This window comes from Sitodiplosis mosellana, unplaced genomic scaffold (genome assembly GCF_009176505.1).
Source record: "Sitodiplosis mosellana isolate CC-2019 unplaced genomic scaffold, AAFC_SMos_1.0 Smas_scaffold_6181, whole genome shotgun sequence".
Taxonomy (NCBI): domain Eukaryota; kingdom Metazoa; phylum Arthropoda; class Insecta; order Diptera; family Cecidomyiidae; genus Sitodiplosis; species Sitodiplosis mosellana.
The window spans coordinates 3,154,598-3,171,053 of record NW_022601422.1 but is presented as its reverse complement, the minus strand read 5'-3'; the positions used below and the strand labels follow the sequence as shown (position 1 = coordinate 3,171,053).

The window sequence follows — 16,456 nt, the reverse complement described above, 5'->3', positions numbered from 1 at the left end:
TGTGTTTTTTTTTCAAGAATAAAGAATTTTTGTTTTTATTAAATAGAGAATGCTTCACTGGCTCAAAAAGTGTATCCCATGATGAGATTTTGTTTTTCTATTCGAATCTTTTGTTAATATTATTTTTTTTTTTTATTTGCATCTGAAACATGTGGGTGAAGTCTAAATTTTTGCGTGTAAATGTGTGTGAATTGGATTTTTGTTGCCTTCCGGTTTATTCTTCTTGTGAACTGATTTGTTTGGTCAAGACTTGTAATGTTGGTTTACTTCAATGGCTGGGTTGGTTGTTGGTTTATTTATTTATTTTTTGTTGAATTTTTTTTTCTCGCGGAATTTGTATTGTATTTTCATTCAGAGTTGGTTTTGGCTAAACTATTATTGTTGTTTTCTTTTTTTTTTATATATATATTCGTTTCCACTTTGATTCCTAGTTAATCATCCATGTTTGACGATAACAAAAAATTAGCGGCTAAATTCTCGTTTTTCTCACACGCAAAATATGCTTGCAACACCAAATGCTCTGGAAATCCTAAGCCCTTGAGCTGTGGAAGAATGGATTTAGTTAAAATTCTTTTTCTTCTTTAATTGATTCGATTTAATCCTATTTCAAATCAAATTCGAGCTGATTTCTATTTTGGACTGAATTGATGTTGTGTAAAGAGTGTCGCTTACCCGTTCGATGGCGTCACGATCTTGTGCGGTCAAAACAAGCGTTGCATCGGATGGTCGCTCTCCAGCAGCGGCCCCGGTTGGTGCGGCAAGACCACCGGCACCAACACCACCACCACCACCGCCTCCGCTGTTGGCCACATCCACATTCAATTCATCGGCATTTGGTTCGTTCAACATGTTAAGGAAAGATTCTTGATTCTCCGATATCAGTTGCAGCAAAGCGGGATTCGTTTGACCAATCTGCAGAAATGACAGTCAATTTATGTTAAATAATAGAAAAAATCAATCGAAAAAGAAAACAACGAGTCTACCTGTTGCAAGGCTGCATTCAATAGTTCCGGATTTTGATGGATCAAATTTCGCATTTGATGGAATTGTGGTTGGCTGCGCAGAAAAGCCAATGGATCTGCATTACCTTCGGTGGACGCAGGTATATTGATATTGCCAGCACCATCGTCAACGAGACCGGCAGCGGCAGCTGCACTGCCCACCGGATTGTTGAGCTCCTCCAAATTACCACTGTCCGGTATTCCGCTAAGCAAATATTCAACAGCACGATCGGGATTGTTGAAACTGGCGCGTAACGCTCGCTCCACCATATCTCTGCTATAACCCATTTCAACAATGTTTGAAACCATGCTATTGTATTCATCACCCGAAGTTCTGAAAATAATTAAGTGAGTTTTAAGATTAATCCTCGATTTATACAGAACAAAAACCCGGTTGACAAATTACTAAACATACATAAGTGCCGATTCGGCGGCTGATTGCGCCGATAGCGCTGGTTGTTCCTGTGGTGGTGTTGTCGTAGCAGGCGTACTTTCACTGGATACAGGCTCGTCTGTTTTCGCCGTTTCCTTTTTCGCTCTGAAAAAAATGATTTGGAACCATTAATTTCGAACGTTTGTTTTTTTGGTTTTAGGCAAAACTTTTTTCTAAATTCACAATTGATCAATACTAACTCGACATTCGTGGCTGCTTTAACATTTGTTGAACTGGCTTCTTCGGTTTTTGTAGACGATGCGGTTGACGAGGTCGTTGTAGACGCTGCCTCTTCCGGCTTCGTGTCTTTTTTTGCACTTTTATTTACCATAACAACAATAAACTTTTTTTCGTCGAAATTGTACGACGCAATGGTTTTATCGTCAGCTAATATCATACCTGAAAATCCGAGCAAAAAACCATCGAACATTTTGTTTTACTAATTGTTAAATTGAATCAAGTTGAACTATCGGAGTTTAAATTCATTTGTCATCATATCAGTGTATCGGTGCGAATGCAACACGTCTCATCGAAAGGTTTTGAGGTTATGTCACGATGACCACATATAACATTCACAATATTTTACAAACACAATTGCATTAGATTTACCTGCATAGATAAGTTTTTGGCTCTCTGTTGGATAGTCCTTGCCACGTTCGGCTTCGATCTTTTCTTTCAGCTTCAACACCTGCCAAATACCAAATCAAATCACTCATTAATTTTTCCCATTTTTTTTTTTTGGACACAAAACATTGAAATGCCGAAAACCATGAAATCCAAATATTGCTCAAGTGTCAAACTTGGATATGTGTTTTTTCGTTGCAGAAATTAATCAATTAGCCCTTGAAACAGTGTTTTCTATTCTCATTTTTTTTCTTCTTGGATTCCATCGATTTGAGGGTTAAGAACGATCAAAATGAATAACTTACCGTTTCCGATGGATCGAATTCCACGTGAAAGGTTTGCTGTTGTAAATTTTTTATTGTGATAAGCATATTGAAGAAAAAATTTAGTCTTTATCTCGTTAAAGTTTCTCCACCGCAGAAAAAAAAAACAAACAAACAAAACAAAAATTCTCTCGTTTCACTTCACTGTGTGCGCTTCAAAATGTTTCTGTCAATCGTTGGCCAATGGGGGGGGGGGGAAAGAAAAATCATCGGTATATATTTCGATAGAATATGATGAGGATGATGATATTCTGCTGTATCACTTACCTTTTGAACAGCGCGATTCAAGTGTATGAGTGTGAGTGTGTGTGTGTATATATTATATTTTAATTCTGTTGCCACTTAGGTTTCTCGTTTTATGAACTCTTGGTAGCAGTCATTCGCACGAGTCAATGATCCTGTAAACAGAGAAATTCAGTGAATCAGTCCAATGAAATCGAATGCTCAAAAATAAAATGCTGATGCAGATTCCGATTATTGTTGTTGTTATTTTCTTTGTCACTGCACAACACACATTCCACAAGCAAAAAATGACGTGAAAATTAATGCTTTGATTTTTCGATATTTGACAGCGGATTGCTCGTGCCCTAAATGCACAACAGCAAAATTTGCTTAAAACGAAGAGAGAAAAAATATTGTGCGGCAATCAGTTCTTTGGGTCACATTGAACGAACCAAAAACACTCTCGATCGAATGCAACTCAACGTGTAATTGAAATCACCAAATCAAAACACTCTGGATTAAATCACGTTAAAGAAAGTAGAGAGAAAAAAAAAACCATTCGGTTGGTGCAATGTTTTTGTGTTGTCGAAAAAAAATTGCGACAATGCCGAAATTTTATGCGGCATTTACATGCCGTTCACCGTATTCTTTCTTTTCTCGCCACGACCTCGCCAACAAACGACAATATTTATGAATAATTCTCTATGCAAACTGTACTCACTTCTTGTTTGAAAATCGTTCTTTGTCAAATTGCGATGAATTGGCGAAATTTCGAATAAGGATTTCCAAAACGAATTTATATATACATGTATATGAGTGACGACAGGCTCACGCAACAGAACGACAATTTATATGTGTATTCGATTTTGTACGTGTGTTCACATCAACTTCACTTCGATTCCGTTCCGGACACAATCGAAATAACAATGTGCAATGTGCATGCGTTTGTATATTTTGCCACTTTTTATTATTGTACGAGAAACAGAATAAAAATTAGCCTAAGCCGTACCAATTTTATGGCTGTAATTTAATTAGCTGACCAGTTTGGTTCGTTCAAATTCGAATGGATCGTTTGATTCCAATCAAATTTCGTGGTTACAATGAGGTTTCTGTTTATGTTTTTGCATCGGTATACGTTGTTGATGATTTTGTGATTGAACACTAACATGGCCGTTCAAAACGCACTGCCGTCGGTTTATGCCATTTCACGCGTATTACCCGATGCTTGTTGCCGCTGTGCAAATTTCCATTCACACTCACACTCACAATGTTGCGGTATCGACTGTGAATGACATATTTCTACTGTATTGGATTAGGAACTAATTTGAATTCAATGGTGATCGCGGAGAATTTTTAGAATAATCTGATTGAAATTCACGGAATTAGTTGATGAAAATTCATGAAGCAATGTTCAAATGACAGTTTTAGGCTCAGTCACAGTTGCATTTAGTATTGGAAAATTTGGCGAATTTCAGCTGCACTCTGAAAAGTCAGTGGACAATTTCGAATTTTTCACCAGATGGCATCTAACATCTGTGACATAGAATTGAATCTTCTATTTTAGCGGTCGTTCACTGTATGTGACATTTTTATAGATGTCGCTGTAGTGCCGCCATATAAATGACAGAGGGAAAAAATTGTTTGCTTCACATCTGAATTGACACTAAAACTTACTTGAAATAAATTCTTTGTGAAATTTTGTTTTTTTCTTGAACTAAAATGGCAAATAGTACGAGCTCCACCACAAGTGGTGTCTACAGTAAAAGATCAGCGACCGAAACTGATACAGAATCGGAAACTGGTGAACCTACTTTGAAAAGAAAATCATCAATTTCTCCAAAACAAACCCAAATGATGTGACCATTGAATCCAATGCAAACGTTTCAACGCAAATATATCTCCCACAAGTACTGATGGCGTTTCTATTCCATCTATTTCGGAACCTCGTTCATTGAATGCTACTGAACAAGATGTGACGGACGAGTTCAAATTGGGGCAATTCGATCAGCCAGGAGAAAAGAAAGAAACAAAATAGAAACAAAGAAAAAACTTCCAAGAAAATCATTTTACATTCGTTATAAAATTTAATGCAATTTCGGTAGATACAATAATACAATAAATGAGAATAATTTCTTTTTTTTCTTTGCGAAAACATTGGCAGTTACATGAGATATTTTACAATTTTCTAGAGAGTTTGAAATAAAGAAAGATATAGAACCTATACGATATTAATACAAGCCTTGCCAATTTTGTGTGTTTGAATCGGATATACGCGGAAGTCAATTGAAGACAAATGAAAATAAATTGGGCACTTAATTGATGCTAGCCATGGAAATGTCAGTGTTTTTATCAGCAAAATTATTACACTTCATTAGATCATGAAAGGGGAAGTTCTGTTCGAGTTTCAATTGATTCTGAGCTGAGGTATAATCACGATTCATATCGTTGAACCAATTGTCGGTGCGGTCAAGCGGTAGAGCTGAATGTTGGTGCTCTTCAATTGTATTTCGTCGTCATAGGAAAAATTCACCGTGTCATTTGATTCAGACGATCGCTCATCAGTCATGTGAAAGGATTTTCGTTTGCTCGAGTGGCTACAGTTCACGGCACTGTCGGTGAAGGTGTCAAACAACAAAAGAAAAAACGAAAAATCACAAATTCGTTGAACAAACTAAATTCCAATGTTTTCGTTTCCGAAAAACAACCGATTCACTTCCTCCATTTAGTTTTCATTTGATTATGTGAATTTTATGGTGATAGAATAAATGATATCAATTTCGTGGAAGAAAATTGAATAATGAAGATAGGAGATTCGCTGCTCTAGAAAGAGAAAGAATGCCATTGCAAAGAGGACGATAGCTCTAGAACAAACTCGTCAATACGGCGAACTGTTAACGAACTGCTAAACGTTTACGTACAGAAGCCAAAAAGCACCTATCTAATCTAAAAAGATGTTGTTTATCTATTTGAAAATTTAATTCATGTATGCAATGTCCTTTTTTAAGCATTTCCGAGCATTTTACAATGCCCGGTTTCATTATTTTTTCAGTGAAAGTTGAAAAAATCCAATGAAATTTGTTGAAGCTAACAATTGCTGTTTATATTTTTTAGTTCACATTCGAATGGTAATTGAACTAACTTCACACTTGGAACACATTGCAATCGGTTTGTGTCATTCCATGAATGTGACCCGATGCGAATCAACGAAATGACTTTTTCGGTCTTTTTATAAGCTACAATTGAAATAGTGTTGAAATGTTGTGATTTTGATAAGTTTGAATTGTTTTCATTGCAATTTGAATATTTCATATTTTTCGGTGCTCATTGGTGTCATATAACAACGCATTCACCACGAAACCCACCGGTTAGTTGTGTTCGCCAAACAAAAAATCGTATAAGCGGCAGCAGTAGCAACACTTGACTTTAAAGCCAATTCACACTACTACATGCATACCAGACCTGCGAGATCCCATTACCAAAACACACACGCACACATACTCGCAAACCCAAAGCTGAAAATCCGATGTACATTTTTTTTTGTATCTAATTGGACATTTCAATTCAGTGGCAAATATTGCCATTTCATTTCCTTTTTCGACTGAAAAAAAAAAACAACAGACCAATTACTATGTGCTTGTATGAAGTGAGCGATAGTTTGTGTGTAAGTGTGTGAATTTGATTATTGTCGTCGTCTAGTGTAAAATAAAACCGTATTCTGGTATATTCCTGTTTGTGTGTCTTGTTCATTGGTTGACTTGACTGATGCGCCATCGTTCGTGGTGTTAGCCGATTTGTGTTCGCCTGTATGTAATTGCCAATACATTGACAATTACATGGGCGATAATAACAGGCAACAGCATTCACACATTCAAAAGACCGAACAAAAATTGACGCAAAGTTCATGTTAAAATACGACCAACAGAGAAAAAAAAAGAAGAAAAGAATTATCGAATCAAGTAATACGACGAAGTGAATATCAAAAAAGACAACAACACACAGAACAAACCATTGCAATTCAATGGGCTAACCTTTTTCTGTAACATTTTAGTTTTTTTTGTATGTGCGTAAAACATTAAAATAATAAATCTGTTTATTCTAATTGTGATTGTGTACAAACTGCATAAAATCGGGCCACATTTTCTGTTCATTTCGTCCATCCACAACCACCCTGATATTCAGTCGATCGACAACAACAACACAAAAAGTAAAGCTAAAAGAAAGGACATTTTTTTTAAAAAGTAGAACGAAGTTCGAAACGAAAAAAAAAACAATGACGACAAAACCATAAAAAGGTTGTGTGGATTTTGTGTGGAAACAAACCGAGAGATCATTTTGTATTGTTGTTGTTTTTGTGTGTGTGTTTTTTCGGTACATGGTTATACAATTCGGCATAGTTTAGCCCATTTAATATCGTAAAAATTCGGTGTTTTGCCTTCCAAAACGAGTAATTTGATCGAACAAAATCGAAATAAAAGACTGAAAGTTGAGTTGCATTTAAAATGTCAGCAAACTAATTGGAGTTCTGTGTGGAGAGAGGGAGAAATAGAGAAAAAAAGGCATAATTTAGTACCATCTTGTACAATTCCGGTGCAGGAAATTTCATTTAGATGAATGAAATAGCAGCACAGAAAAATTTGATTGTCCCCATTACTCCCTCTCTCTCTCTCTCTCTCTCTCTCTCTCTCTCTCTATCTCTCTCTCATGGCCGAACGAAACATTCCGTGATGAAATCGTTGTATACAAATGTGTATGTGTATTGAAAACGACGACATATGCAAATTTCTGCATACTTTTTTTTCTCTCCCTATGCTAAAGTATTTCATCGGAAAAAGTGATTTATCTCGGTGTGTCGTGCTATGTCTCGCTCTAGCGCGAGTGATTTGTTTGACGCACAGAACAACATACAATATTCACTTTTCGCATCGTAACAGTGAGCGATACTTCGACAGATATTTCCTAATTTTTTAAAATGTGCCAATCGGTGAAGAACAAGAAAATGAAAAAAAAAACACATAGTCTAAATGGATTCTATCACGAATCGACACATACTCGTCACCAATTTGGGTCACATGTTGGACATGAAAACGGCTGATAATTTAACATTTTTTTTTTCAACAACATTTCAATGCACAATTTTCTAAGAGTCCCTTTGTTTCCCTTTCAATTACAACAACAGTACCAAAAAACGAGAATTAAACGAATATGAGAGGAAAAAAAACGACTCATATTTGCACGTGCCATTTATCAAATTGCTTTTCGTTTAATCATGCAAGCATTATTTGATGATTTGGTCATCGAAAACGAATCGCGATTGGTTGTAATTGTGAAAACAGAGTGAGCATTTTATGTGTGTTCACGCGGCGTTCACCGCTGCATCCATATTTGGTTATGTGCATCTCTTATTTTAGTACATTCTCGGAAATTGCACCGTTCCGTGAAACAGATAAAGCACAACCATGTTTTTTTTTTAGTGTGTATGTTTGTTTCGTGTGCCGCTCAGTGCCATTGGCAAAACGGAAATGTTTAAGTAGTCGACAAACACGACACACACAGAACAACAACAACAGCAAGAAAAAAAACAGCATCATCATAATAACTTTTTGAGTTTCATTGAGTTTTATCTATACGAGATACATGATTGCATTGAATGAAGTAATCATATTCTCCTATGAAACATACAGCCAATGTGTCCATTGTAAAATATCTGATTAGAATTAGCTAGATTCGGCTACTATGATTTTCTGGCGTAAAACTGAAAATGTTCGGTATATTGCGCTTATTCATAAATGACAAATGAAATGTTGTGGCAGCCCATACGCAGATTGAATGCATATTTTGCGTCATTGTCATCATTTTCCGCCAGCATGGTGTCAGCAGAAGCAGAAACAGTAGTGCCGGCGAATTGTCGTTCTCATTTTTTTCTCCATTAATCGATTTTTATTGACTGCTTGCGTACACTTCGAGCGTTACTCTATTTGGAAACAAAATAAACCGACAATAACACAGCAATTGACTTCAATATTTACTGAAAATTACATATTTCCCACCGTTGATAGCCATATGAACATCGATAAAATGAATATACATAGTAACCAAATAACTAAACGCCTTCTCTTTTGATTTGTATCCATTTTTTTCAGAATTGGAGCATGTGCATGTGTGCCTTTCTTCTATGAGTTTGAAAACAAAAAACAACGTCAACCAAACCGAAATTCACATCGTCAAATCAGCCAACCGAGCATGAGATAAGAAGAATACAGTTGAATTCGAAACACACCGAAAAAAAAAATCGTGAATAGCTTGCGTCAATCTTCCGAGTATAGACAGAAGGAAAAAGAGCATTAGAAAACAAGGCAGAGAGAAAGTGCAAAAATAACTGAATTAACAAGAGAAAGACAAGAAGTGACTTTTCGACAGTAATTCGTGCATATTGAAGTCAAACAGCATTAGACAAAACTGTAATTCGATTATGTATGAGTTGGATGAGTGGTCTAACATTTGACAGTTCACCCCGAGAGAAACGTGTTGAAATTTGTTCTGTGTTGTCTGTGTTTGTGTGTATGTTGTGCAAATCGCGGGTAAAAAAAGACAACGATCCGACCATTGTCATGTATTCGATAGCGATGCAATTGACATTGTAACGACAGAGAGATTTCAACAAAACAACAACAGGAGAATAAAGAAAAAAAAAACTATCTTCGGCTTCGGAGCAACAGCAAAATCGTTGAGTGAGAACGAGCAAGAGACGAAGTAAAAGGGTGAAACTACAACGCGCACAATATAAATAAAACAATCACTTAGAACGAATCGAAGCGTTTGATTTGACCAAGCATACAACGCAAGAGAATCAGCGAACAAACGGTCGAAAAACAACGACACATACTCTCCAATTAAAATCAATTTTCGTCGAGGAATACAACAATTTTTTTTTTAAATAAAACTAGCATCGTCCATTCAAAAAGTTACGCGTCGTAAAAATCAATGCAAATAAATGAGTGAATCGGTTCATTTGTTATAAGCAACCCACAATTTTTGCAAGTGATCGAATCCACAACACAAACATATACCGAACGTTTACACCGTTTTTTTATACGTCATTTTAACCTAATTAGTAAGACATCCGGACCAGTGACCAGCAATTATGGTGAGTGTAATGCCCAATTTTTTTTTTTTTTCGGTATGTCGTCATCATCATCAATGTTTATCCATCAGCCGTCGTTGTTTTGCTGAAACACACATAAAATCCATTACTTACAAAGTGCTGAGTGAATTAAGCCGAACGGCCAAGCTTTTGATTGGCCGTACACCAATTGAGCCGTGGAATTAGCAATCAATGCAACTAAAGCACATAATTTAATTGTTCCGCTCTCAAATCGAATTGCATTGCCAACAAAACTAAAGTTGTTGAATTACCCACTTTCATGACATTGTCATCGTCATCGTCGTCATATAGTGGTTTCGAGGGAAATACAATCGGTTTGTTCTTTCTCGTCATTCATCCATTCATCGATTCGTGAACTCTTTGCCACAACCATCCACTTGCTCGATACATTTAAACGTGATGCATCGATTTAAAATCTCTTGACTTGGCCCCTCTCGCTCCGTGTGTATGTGTCTCGTTGTCAATTCCTATTTCAAATGATTGTCCGCATCGATAATCGATTGGGTGCTTTTATCGATGCACTTTAATTCGTTGTTACAGCATTTTTGACTACTACCTATAAGAAATAACGCGCTCGCGGTGAATACACCACTTGATTGTTTTGTATAGAGGTGTACAATAACAGATAGATACCACTTGAATTTGCGATTTTTTTTCTCGTTGTTAGAAAAAAAGAGGGAGAAAAAAGAACCAAAATTCAATTGGACTAGACTTTGGCTGAAAAGCCACTCAACCTTAATAACAATCTCGAAATGGAATAAATTATCAAGCAATATCATTTATGGCGGTGCGCAGCCGGAATTAAGCGGTTAAAATATAGCGAGACATGTCTCGTGCATGCGAAATTCCATTTAAATACACCAAAAGCGAATGTGTTTTTGATTTGGTGCAGAGAATTATTTGGTACTGCAATAATCGATCCAGCCGGCACATATTGCAAATTGAATAGCTCAAGAACATTTGGAGTATGTTTCATATAGAGTGAGTCAGACAGGTCGACCAAATAAATATTGGGACATGAACGGCTTGTCAGAATCATCGTCACCCAATCTCATCATGTTCATTTTGAAAATAAATGCCGAGAACATTTTTTTTTTTTTTGTCGTTCGTTGTTGTTATTTGAACTTTTGTTTTATTTTCGAATTTGATAGCAGCGAGCATACGATCGAACAAGAACGAAGAGACTAACAAGAGAAAATGGACAACACAGCACACTCGATAAATTTAATTTTCAACGTCAATTTCGAACATCTCGTTTAGATACGACAAAGCGAATGGGGCGTAATTTGCTCACACTCGATTGTGTGTGCGTATGTTTTAAGTTCATTGATTGCTTTATTTGTGGCATGAGCATTTCAATCCATCGATGTTAAAATATGTGTCAGCCCCCTCAGATCAGAACAAAAACCGAACGACGAGTGAGTGAAAGAGAGAGAGAGAGAGAGAGAGAGAGAGAGAGAGAGAGAGAGAGAGAAAAACAGAAAAAAGCGCAAATGAGCTCAGCTGATATTTTACGCTTCAGAAGCACTGTTTGTGCACTCATTTTCATCGTTTCACACAATCAATTTTAATTAAATGTTGAGATTTAAATTGATTTCAATCGCAAGTCTCATGCAAGTTTTTAAAAATCTCATTAAACTCGGCTGTAGTAGTTGTTGTTGTGCGGCTTTTTGCGTGAGACACAAAATTTTTCGAATTAAACATTTTAAATGGTTTTCTATCAAAATAGAATTTCCTTGGGTTTGGACAATCGGCCGATATTGACATCGTGTTCGATGACAGCGAATCACGTAAACTAGCCGAAGTGAAAACGGAAGATGGCAAAAAGGAGAAGTATCTACTGTACTATGATGGCGAAACTGTATCGGGCAAAGTAAGTTTTAATTGACTTTTTCTCAGATTACTTTTGAATTGCAACATTCTTAAACTTTGTCTCTCTGCTCATCTCTTCAGGTGAATGTAACGCTGAAGAAGCCTGGCAGCAAACTGGAGCATCAAGGCATCAAAGTGGAACTAATTGGTCAAATTGAGTTGTATTATGATCGCGGAAATCATCATGAGTTCGTGTCAATGGTCAAAGAGTTAGCCAGACCGGGTGACTTGATTCAAAACACCAGCTATCCATTTGAATTTGCTAACGTTGAAAAGCCATACGAAGTGTATGTCGGTTCCAATGTTCGCTTAAGGTTCGTATCAACAAGAAGAATGCATTTTGCCACATTCTTTTTCGCACCGGTTAATTAACATTTTGTTGAGAATGACAGGAACAATAAGAGCCTAATAATGTACATGTGTGAATTTTACAGATATTTCCTTCGTGTGACCATCGTGCGTCGCATCAGTGACGTTGTTCGCGAAATTGATATCGCCGTTCACACGCTCTGTAGTTATCCGGAAATGAATTGCCCCATCAAAATGGAAGTTGGTATTGAAGACTGTTTACACATAGAATTTGAGTACAATAAATCAAAGTACGTATTTGCGGAGACACATTTCGGTTTGAGATGGATACAGCTGAAGGCAAATAATGCATTTGATGCGGAGAAATCAGACGAAAATGACTTATTTGTATATAAACTAATTACTTTGTTGACAAGTCATGCAAATGTTGCATCAAATTCACTTTTCCCATAGTCTCGGGCATTACTTTGTTTCAATCGGATTTTTTTTAGTGTTTTCTCAATAGATCTCAATTTTTTTTTTCTCAAGAAATTTGATTGATTCCATTTAATCCAAGTTTTGCGTTTGAAATGTTCCATTCTTGTCATTTTGATGCATTCTCTGCTTTTATCAGTATTCCATCTTAAACTCTTTTGATATAAAATATTATTCATTGACATAGATCGTTTGACTCACGTTTCGACATCGTTTTTCTCTTCATTTAGGTATCATTTAAAGGATGTTATTGTTGGGAAAATTTATTTTTTACTCGTTCGCATTAAAATAAAACATATGGAAATTGCAATAATAAAACGCGAGACAACTGGCTCAGGTCCGGTGAATGTTTTCACAGAAAATGAAACGATAGCCAAATACGAAATTATGGATGGTGCCCCAGTTAAAGGTAAGAAAAGACGTTCACACGAGATTTTCGGCAGTTTAATCGATTAAATTGAATTGATTCCAAGTTGACGATTTTTTCAATATTTTTGTTTGCATTCAAGCAGTATTGATCGCAGTCTTGTTACAGTTTAACGATTGAGAAATTTCAATTGAATTCCGAAATTTTGTTAGGAAATCATTTTATTTCGAATTTCCGACTTTTTGCTTCAAAGCAAATGAAATAAAATTCATTGAATCTTCAAATAATTCCGCTGAACTATAATAGCATGGCCTCGATGAGCAAGTTGATTGGATTCTAATAAGAGCATTCCCGAATAAAACGAAAGAGAAAACGTTGACTGTCTTTTGCAAACCAAATTCTAATCAATTTCTTCATTTTGATCGAATTTAGGTGAAAGTATACCGATTCGTGTGTTCTTGGCCGGTTACGATTTGACACCGACAATGCGTGACATCAATAAAAAGTTTTCGGTGCGATACTTTTTGAATTTGGTGTTGATGGATACGGAAGATCGGCGATATTTCAAGCAACAGGAAATTACATTGTGGCGTAAAGCCGATAAAAATCGAAAATCGGCCATAACACAATCATCGAATCCGCATGTTCCATCGCATTTGGTTGGTTCAGATGGTGAGATAATGACAAAGCCGTCAGTAACCGCATCGAGCATGTCACCAAACACACAAAACAGCGACGGTGAAAATAGTAATCGTGACGACAACAAGAGCAGTGATGCTGGTGAAAAAACGGTTGGTCTATTTCAAGAGGAGAGCCCTGAACATGGTGAGTGTGCAAGTTTTTTTCCATTCTTTTTTTTATCAATTGTATTGATTGAATTGCTCAATACCACACAGAAACCAAATCAACTTTGCCATTATCATCGGAGGATGTCACTGTGTCTCCGACTTCAGGCGATAACAGCAGCCGAAGGGAAACGTTGGCTGCTGGCCAAGAGGACGAAAATGTTCCGCAACTAGAACGAGAATCGGGCGATGGTGCGTCGGCCAATCCAACGGAAAGTGAAAGCTCAAGTGCATACCAGAGAAGAACGAAAACGCGTACCGGTTCATTATTCGATGACGATGACGAAGAGGAGAACGCAGACCAAACGGCGACGGCGAATTAAACAACCACAACAACAACAAAAGGCTCCAACAATTTTTTTTTTTTTTTTTTAGAAAAATGAATGAAAAAAAAACACACATAGACATTTTAAGATTCAATAATTACATCTCTCTACGATATCCCGAACATTCGCACCGCGAAACAAAAGAAGAAAAATGAACGGAAGAAACACTCCACATGAAATGTGAAACGAAGATCAAACAAGCACATTCACACAAATTTATAATCCAATATGTGCAGTTGGGATGGAGAGAGCAATAATTAAAACACGAAACAAAACAACAACAAAACATTAGTAATTTCTGTTGTGTAGGAATAAATTCAATCGAAGATTGGGTCATGAGCTGAGATAAAAAAAAAAAAAAACAGAGACAGAACGAGAGAGCGAGAGAGAGAGAGAGAATGAGTGAAGATTTTTTTGTTCGTTTGATTTTGAAGGGAATGTATGTTGAAGAGAATCCACTCGAATTACACATATTGAGGTTGAATTGTGCGCGATTGAAAAATTGATTATTATTATTATCGCAGAATATTCTAATTATTTTAAATTGCCGAAAAGGAGCGATGATATAAAAACAACAACAACAACTACATTGTAATTAAACCACACTGATTGTAAATTGTGCGCTTTGAAATGCGCTGTAAAAATAAACAAAAAATTAATACTATCAAATACATTATTGCTAGCGTTCGTCTTTTTTTCTCATTAAATAATCGATTTGAGTGCTTTATTCAATTCAATGGAAGTATCAACAACGCTCTACGATTTTGTGTGTTGACAATCGATTTTAAACTTTCGCATAAGTGTGTTGATACAGTCAGTTTGATGCAACGAAATCAATGCGGATATTTTCCTCCAGCCCGAATGTCCCATACTGAAGTTTTATTAAATGAAAGTTGTTTGCAGTTTATGTATAGATTCGGGTTCTGCGTCCGGAACCAATTTTATCAATTTCAACATTACATGCGTTGCAATTGATTGGCGAATTTACGGTATGTATTCAATGAAGTTTCGGCAAAAACTTTTCTACATCATCACGAACGAAAAGAGCTACTTCACGAAAATAGTCGTTGCATCTGTCTCTCTCTCTCTCTCTCTCTCTCTCTCTCTCTCTCTCTCTCTCTCTGTCGTCTTTTCCGATCAAGTTACCACCACTGAAAATTGACTTTCACGCTTTCGATACTGCTTTCCATCCAATTTTTATTTCAAAACATTTTTTGCTTGTGTTTGAAAGAACCAATAATATAGATGCAATGCAATCAAAATACGGAAAAAAGCACTCAAACAACCCACCACCTCGCAGCTTGTGAATGCACCAGCGCAACACATATACACAGTCATCTAGAGCATCTTTTCCGGATAAAGCGTCGAGATGTCAAAATGACACACAGCACAACTTATACTCGGCATTGAAATGCTAATTCACCGAAAAAAATGCGCCATGAACACAAGCTTGTGAACATTTGCTAACAACTAAATGGCGTAATGTAGAATTTCCGTTGTTATCGAAAGCCGATGCTCGAACGTTCAGCAACAGCAGCAGTAGCAGCAACGATGGAATGTAGCATCAAAGAAGGTGGATTCAAAATAGATGAAGCACATGAACAGCAGTCTCTACAATTGATTAGCCTTTTATTCAAACACTGGTGCCCGTGATAAAATCAATAACTACCCAGCTACATACAGTACAAGCTCAACAGCACGGAATTAAGATTTTCAACGGCTGATAACAAACCATTCACGAATGAAACGACAGATGATTTGTCTCTGTCACACGAACATTTTCCGTATCATGATATAAACGAATACTTCTTGGGTTTCGACACTTCGATGTTTTTTTTTGGTACCGAGCTGCTTTGAGGGCGCAAAAATAACTAATTTGTTTCGACACTTTTCTATGAACCGTTGTGAGATGAGCTCCTTCACATTAGAATATAGTTTCGTTCCGTTTATAACGAATTAGACAGTTCTGATGGCTAGTGGAGCCATCTGTACAATTGACAATTTATTATGCCCTTTGATTTGTCAAGATGTCATTAGTTTCGGCTGAAAAAAGCACCGTGAACATAATCTGGACAAAGTTCGAGTGGGAATTTTAACATTTTAAAATTTTTACGCTAGATATCTACGTACATTGGTTTTTTTTTTTTTCAACCGTCATTTTGCAGAGTTTATGTGATTTTCTATCAATAATTCAAAGAGGAACATTGTAAACGGTACGTATTTGTTTTCAGTAATAAAAAATGGTAAACGCTGAGTGAGTTTCATTCATTTTAGAATTTTCAGTGTTGAAGATTTGTGTGTTAGCCACAAAATTTGGTCGCAAATGTCGTTATTACAAGTAGGAAACCTTTTTCGACTGCTGCAAAAAGGAAATACGTTGCTCATGTATATATATTTCAAGATAAATGACATGGAAATGACAAAAGACGAAGATTCAAATTTTCATCAAGGTTTTCTACAACCAAAGAAAATCGATTCAATTTATTATTCATAAAGCA

At 36.4% G+C, this 16,456-nt stretch overlaps 2 protein-coding genes across 16 annotated transcripts; one reads left to right on the top strand and one right to left on the bottom strand.

Annotated features, from left to right (window-relative positions):
- Positions 1-276: 276 nt before the first annotated feature.
- Positions 277-4,122, bottom strand: LOC129576337 (UV excision repair protein RAD23 homolog A). Of its 7 annotated transcripts, none has more exons than XM_055461280.1 (9): positions 3,325-4,122; positions 2,649-2,779; positions 2,364-2,547; positions 2,044-2,122; positions 1,635-1,833; positions 1,417-1,539; positions 984-1,335; positions 673-912; positions 277-542 (listed from the first exon to the last, which is right to left on the bottom strand). In XM_055461280.1, exons 3-9 carry the CDS (start codon positions 2,427-2,429, stop codon positions 432-434), a joined length of 1,170 nt encoding a protein of 389 aa, XP_055317255.1. In that variant the 5' UTR covers positions 2,430-2,547; positions 2,649-2,779; positions 3,325-4,122; the 3' UTR covers positions 277-431. The 7 variants fall into 7 exon arrangements, with proteins under 7 accessions (XP_055317255.1, XP_055317256.1, XP_055317257.1 ...); XM_055461281.1 differs by having other exon boundaries at positions 3,613-4,103; XM_055461282.1 differs by having other exon boundaries at positions 3,245-3,772.
- A 1,668-nt stretch (positions 4,123-5,790) lies between these two features.
- LOC129576323 (vacuolar protein sorting-associated protein 26B-like) lies at positions 5,791-14,627 on the top strand. 9 transcript variants are annotated; one of them, XM_055461248.1, is made up of 8 exons: positions 5,791-5,967; positions 8,744-9,747; positions 11,495-11,638; positions 11,719-11,951; positions 12,072-12,236; positions 12,651-12,829; positions 13,220-13,612; positions 13,684-14,627. In XM_055461248.1, the coding sequence occupies exons 2-8, from the start codon at positions 9,745-9,747 to the stop codon at positions 13,953-13,955; spliced, it is 1,389 nt and encodes a 462-aa protein (XP_055317223.1). In that variant the 5' UTR covers positions 5,791-5,967; positions 8,744-9,744; the 3' UTR covers positions 13,956-14,627. The 9 variants fall into 9 exon arrangements, with proteins under 9 accessions (XP_055317223.1, XP_055317224.1, XP_055317215.1 ...); XM_055461249.1 differs by having other exon boundaries at positions 5,791-6,321; XM_055461240.1 differs by having other exon boundaries at positions 5,828-6,807.
- Positions 14,628-16,456: the final 1,829 nt, after the last annotated feature.

Coding starts and splice junctions, on each gene's coding strand:
- LOC129576337 (XM_055461280.1), bottom strand. CDS start 2,429: ATGCTTATCACAATAAAAAATTTACAACAGCAAACCTTTCACGTGGAA. Junction 1,834..2,043: donor CCAAAAACTTATCTATGCAG/GTAAATCTAATG, acceptor TCGGATTTTCAG/GTATGATATTAGCTGACGAT. Junction 543..672: donor ATCGTGACGCCATCGAACGG/GTAAGCGACACT, acceptor ATTCTTCCACAG/CTCAAGGGCTTAGGATTTCC.
- LOC129576323 (XM_055461248.1), top strand. Junction 11,952..12,071: donor GGTTCCAATGTTCGCTTAAG/GTTCGTATCAAC, acceptor TGAATTTTACAG/ATATTTCCTTCGTGTGACCA. Junction 12,830..13,219: donor GGATGGTGCCCCAGTTAAAG/GTAAGAAAAGAC, acceptor GATCGAATTTAG/GTGAAAGTATACCGATTCGT.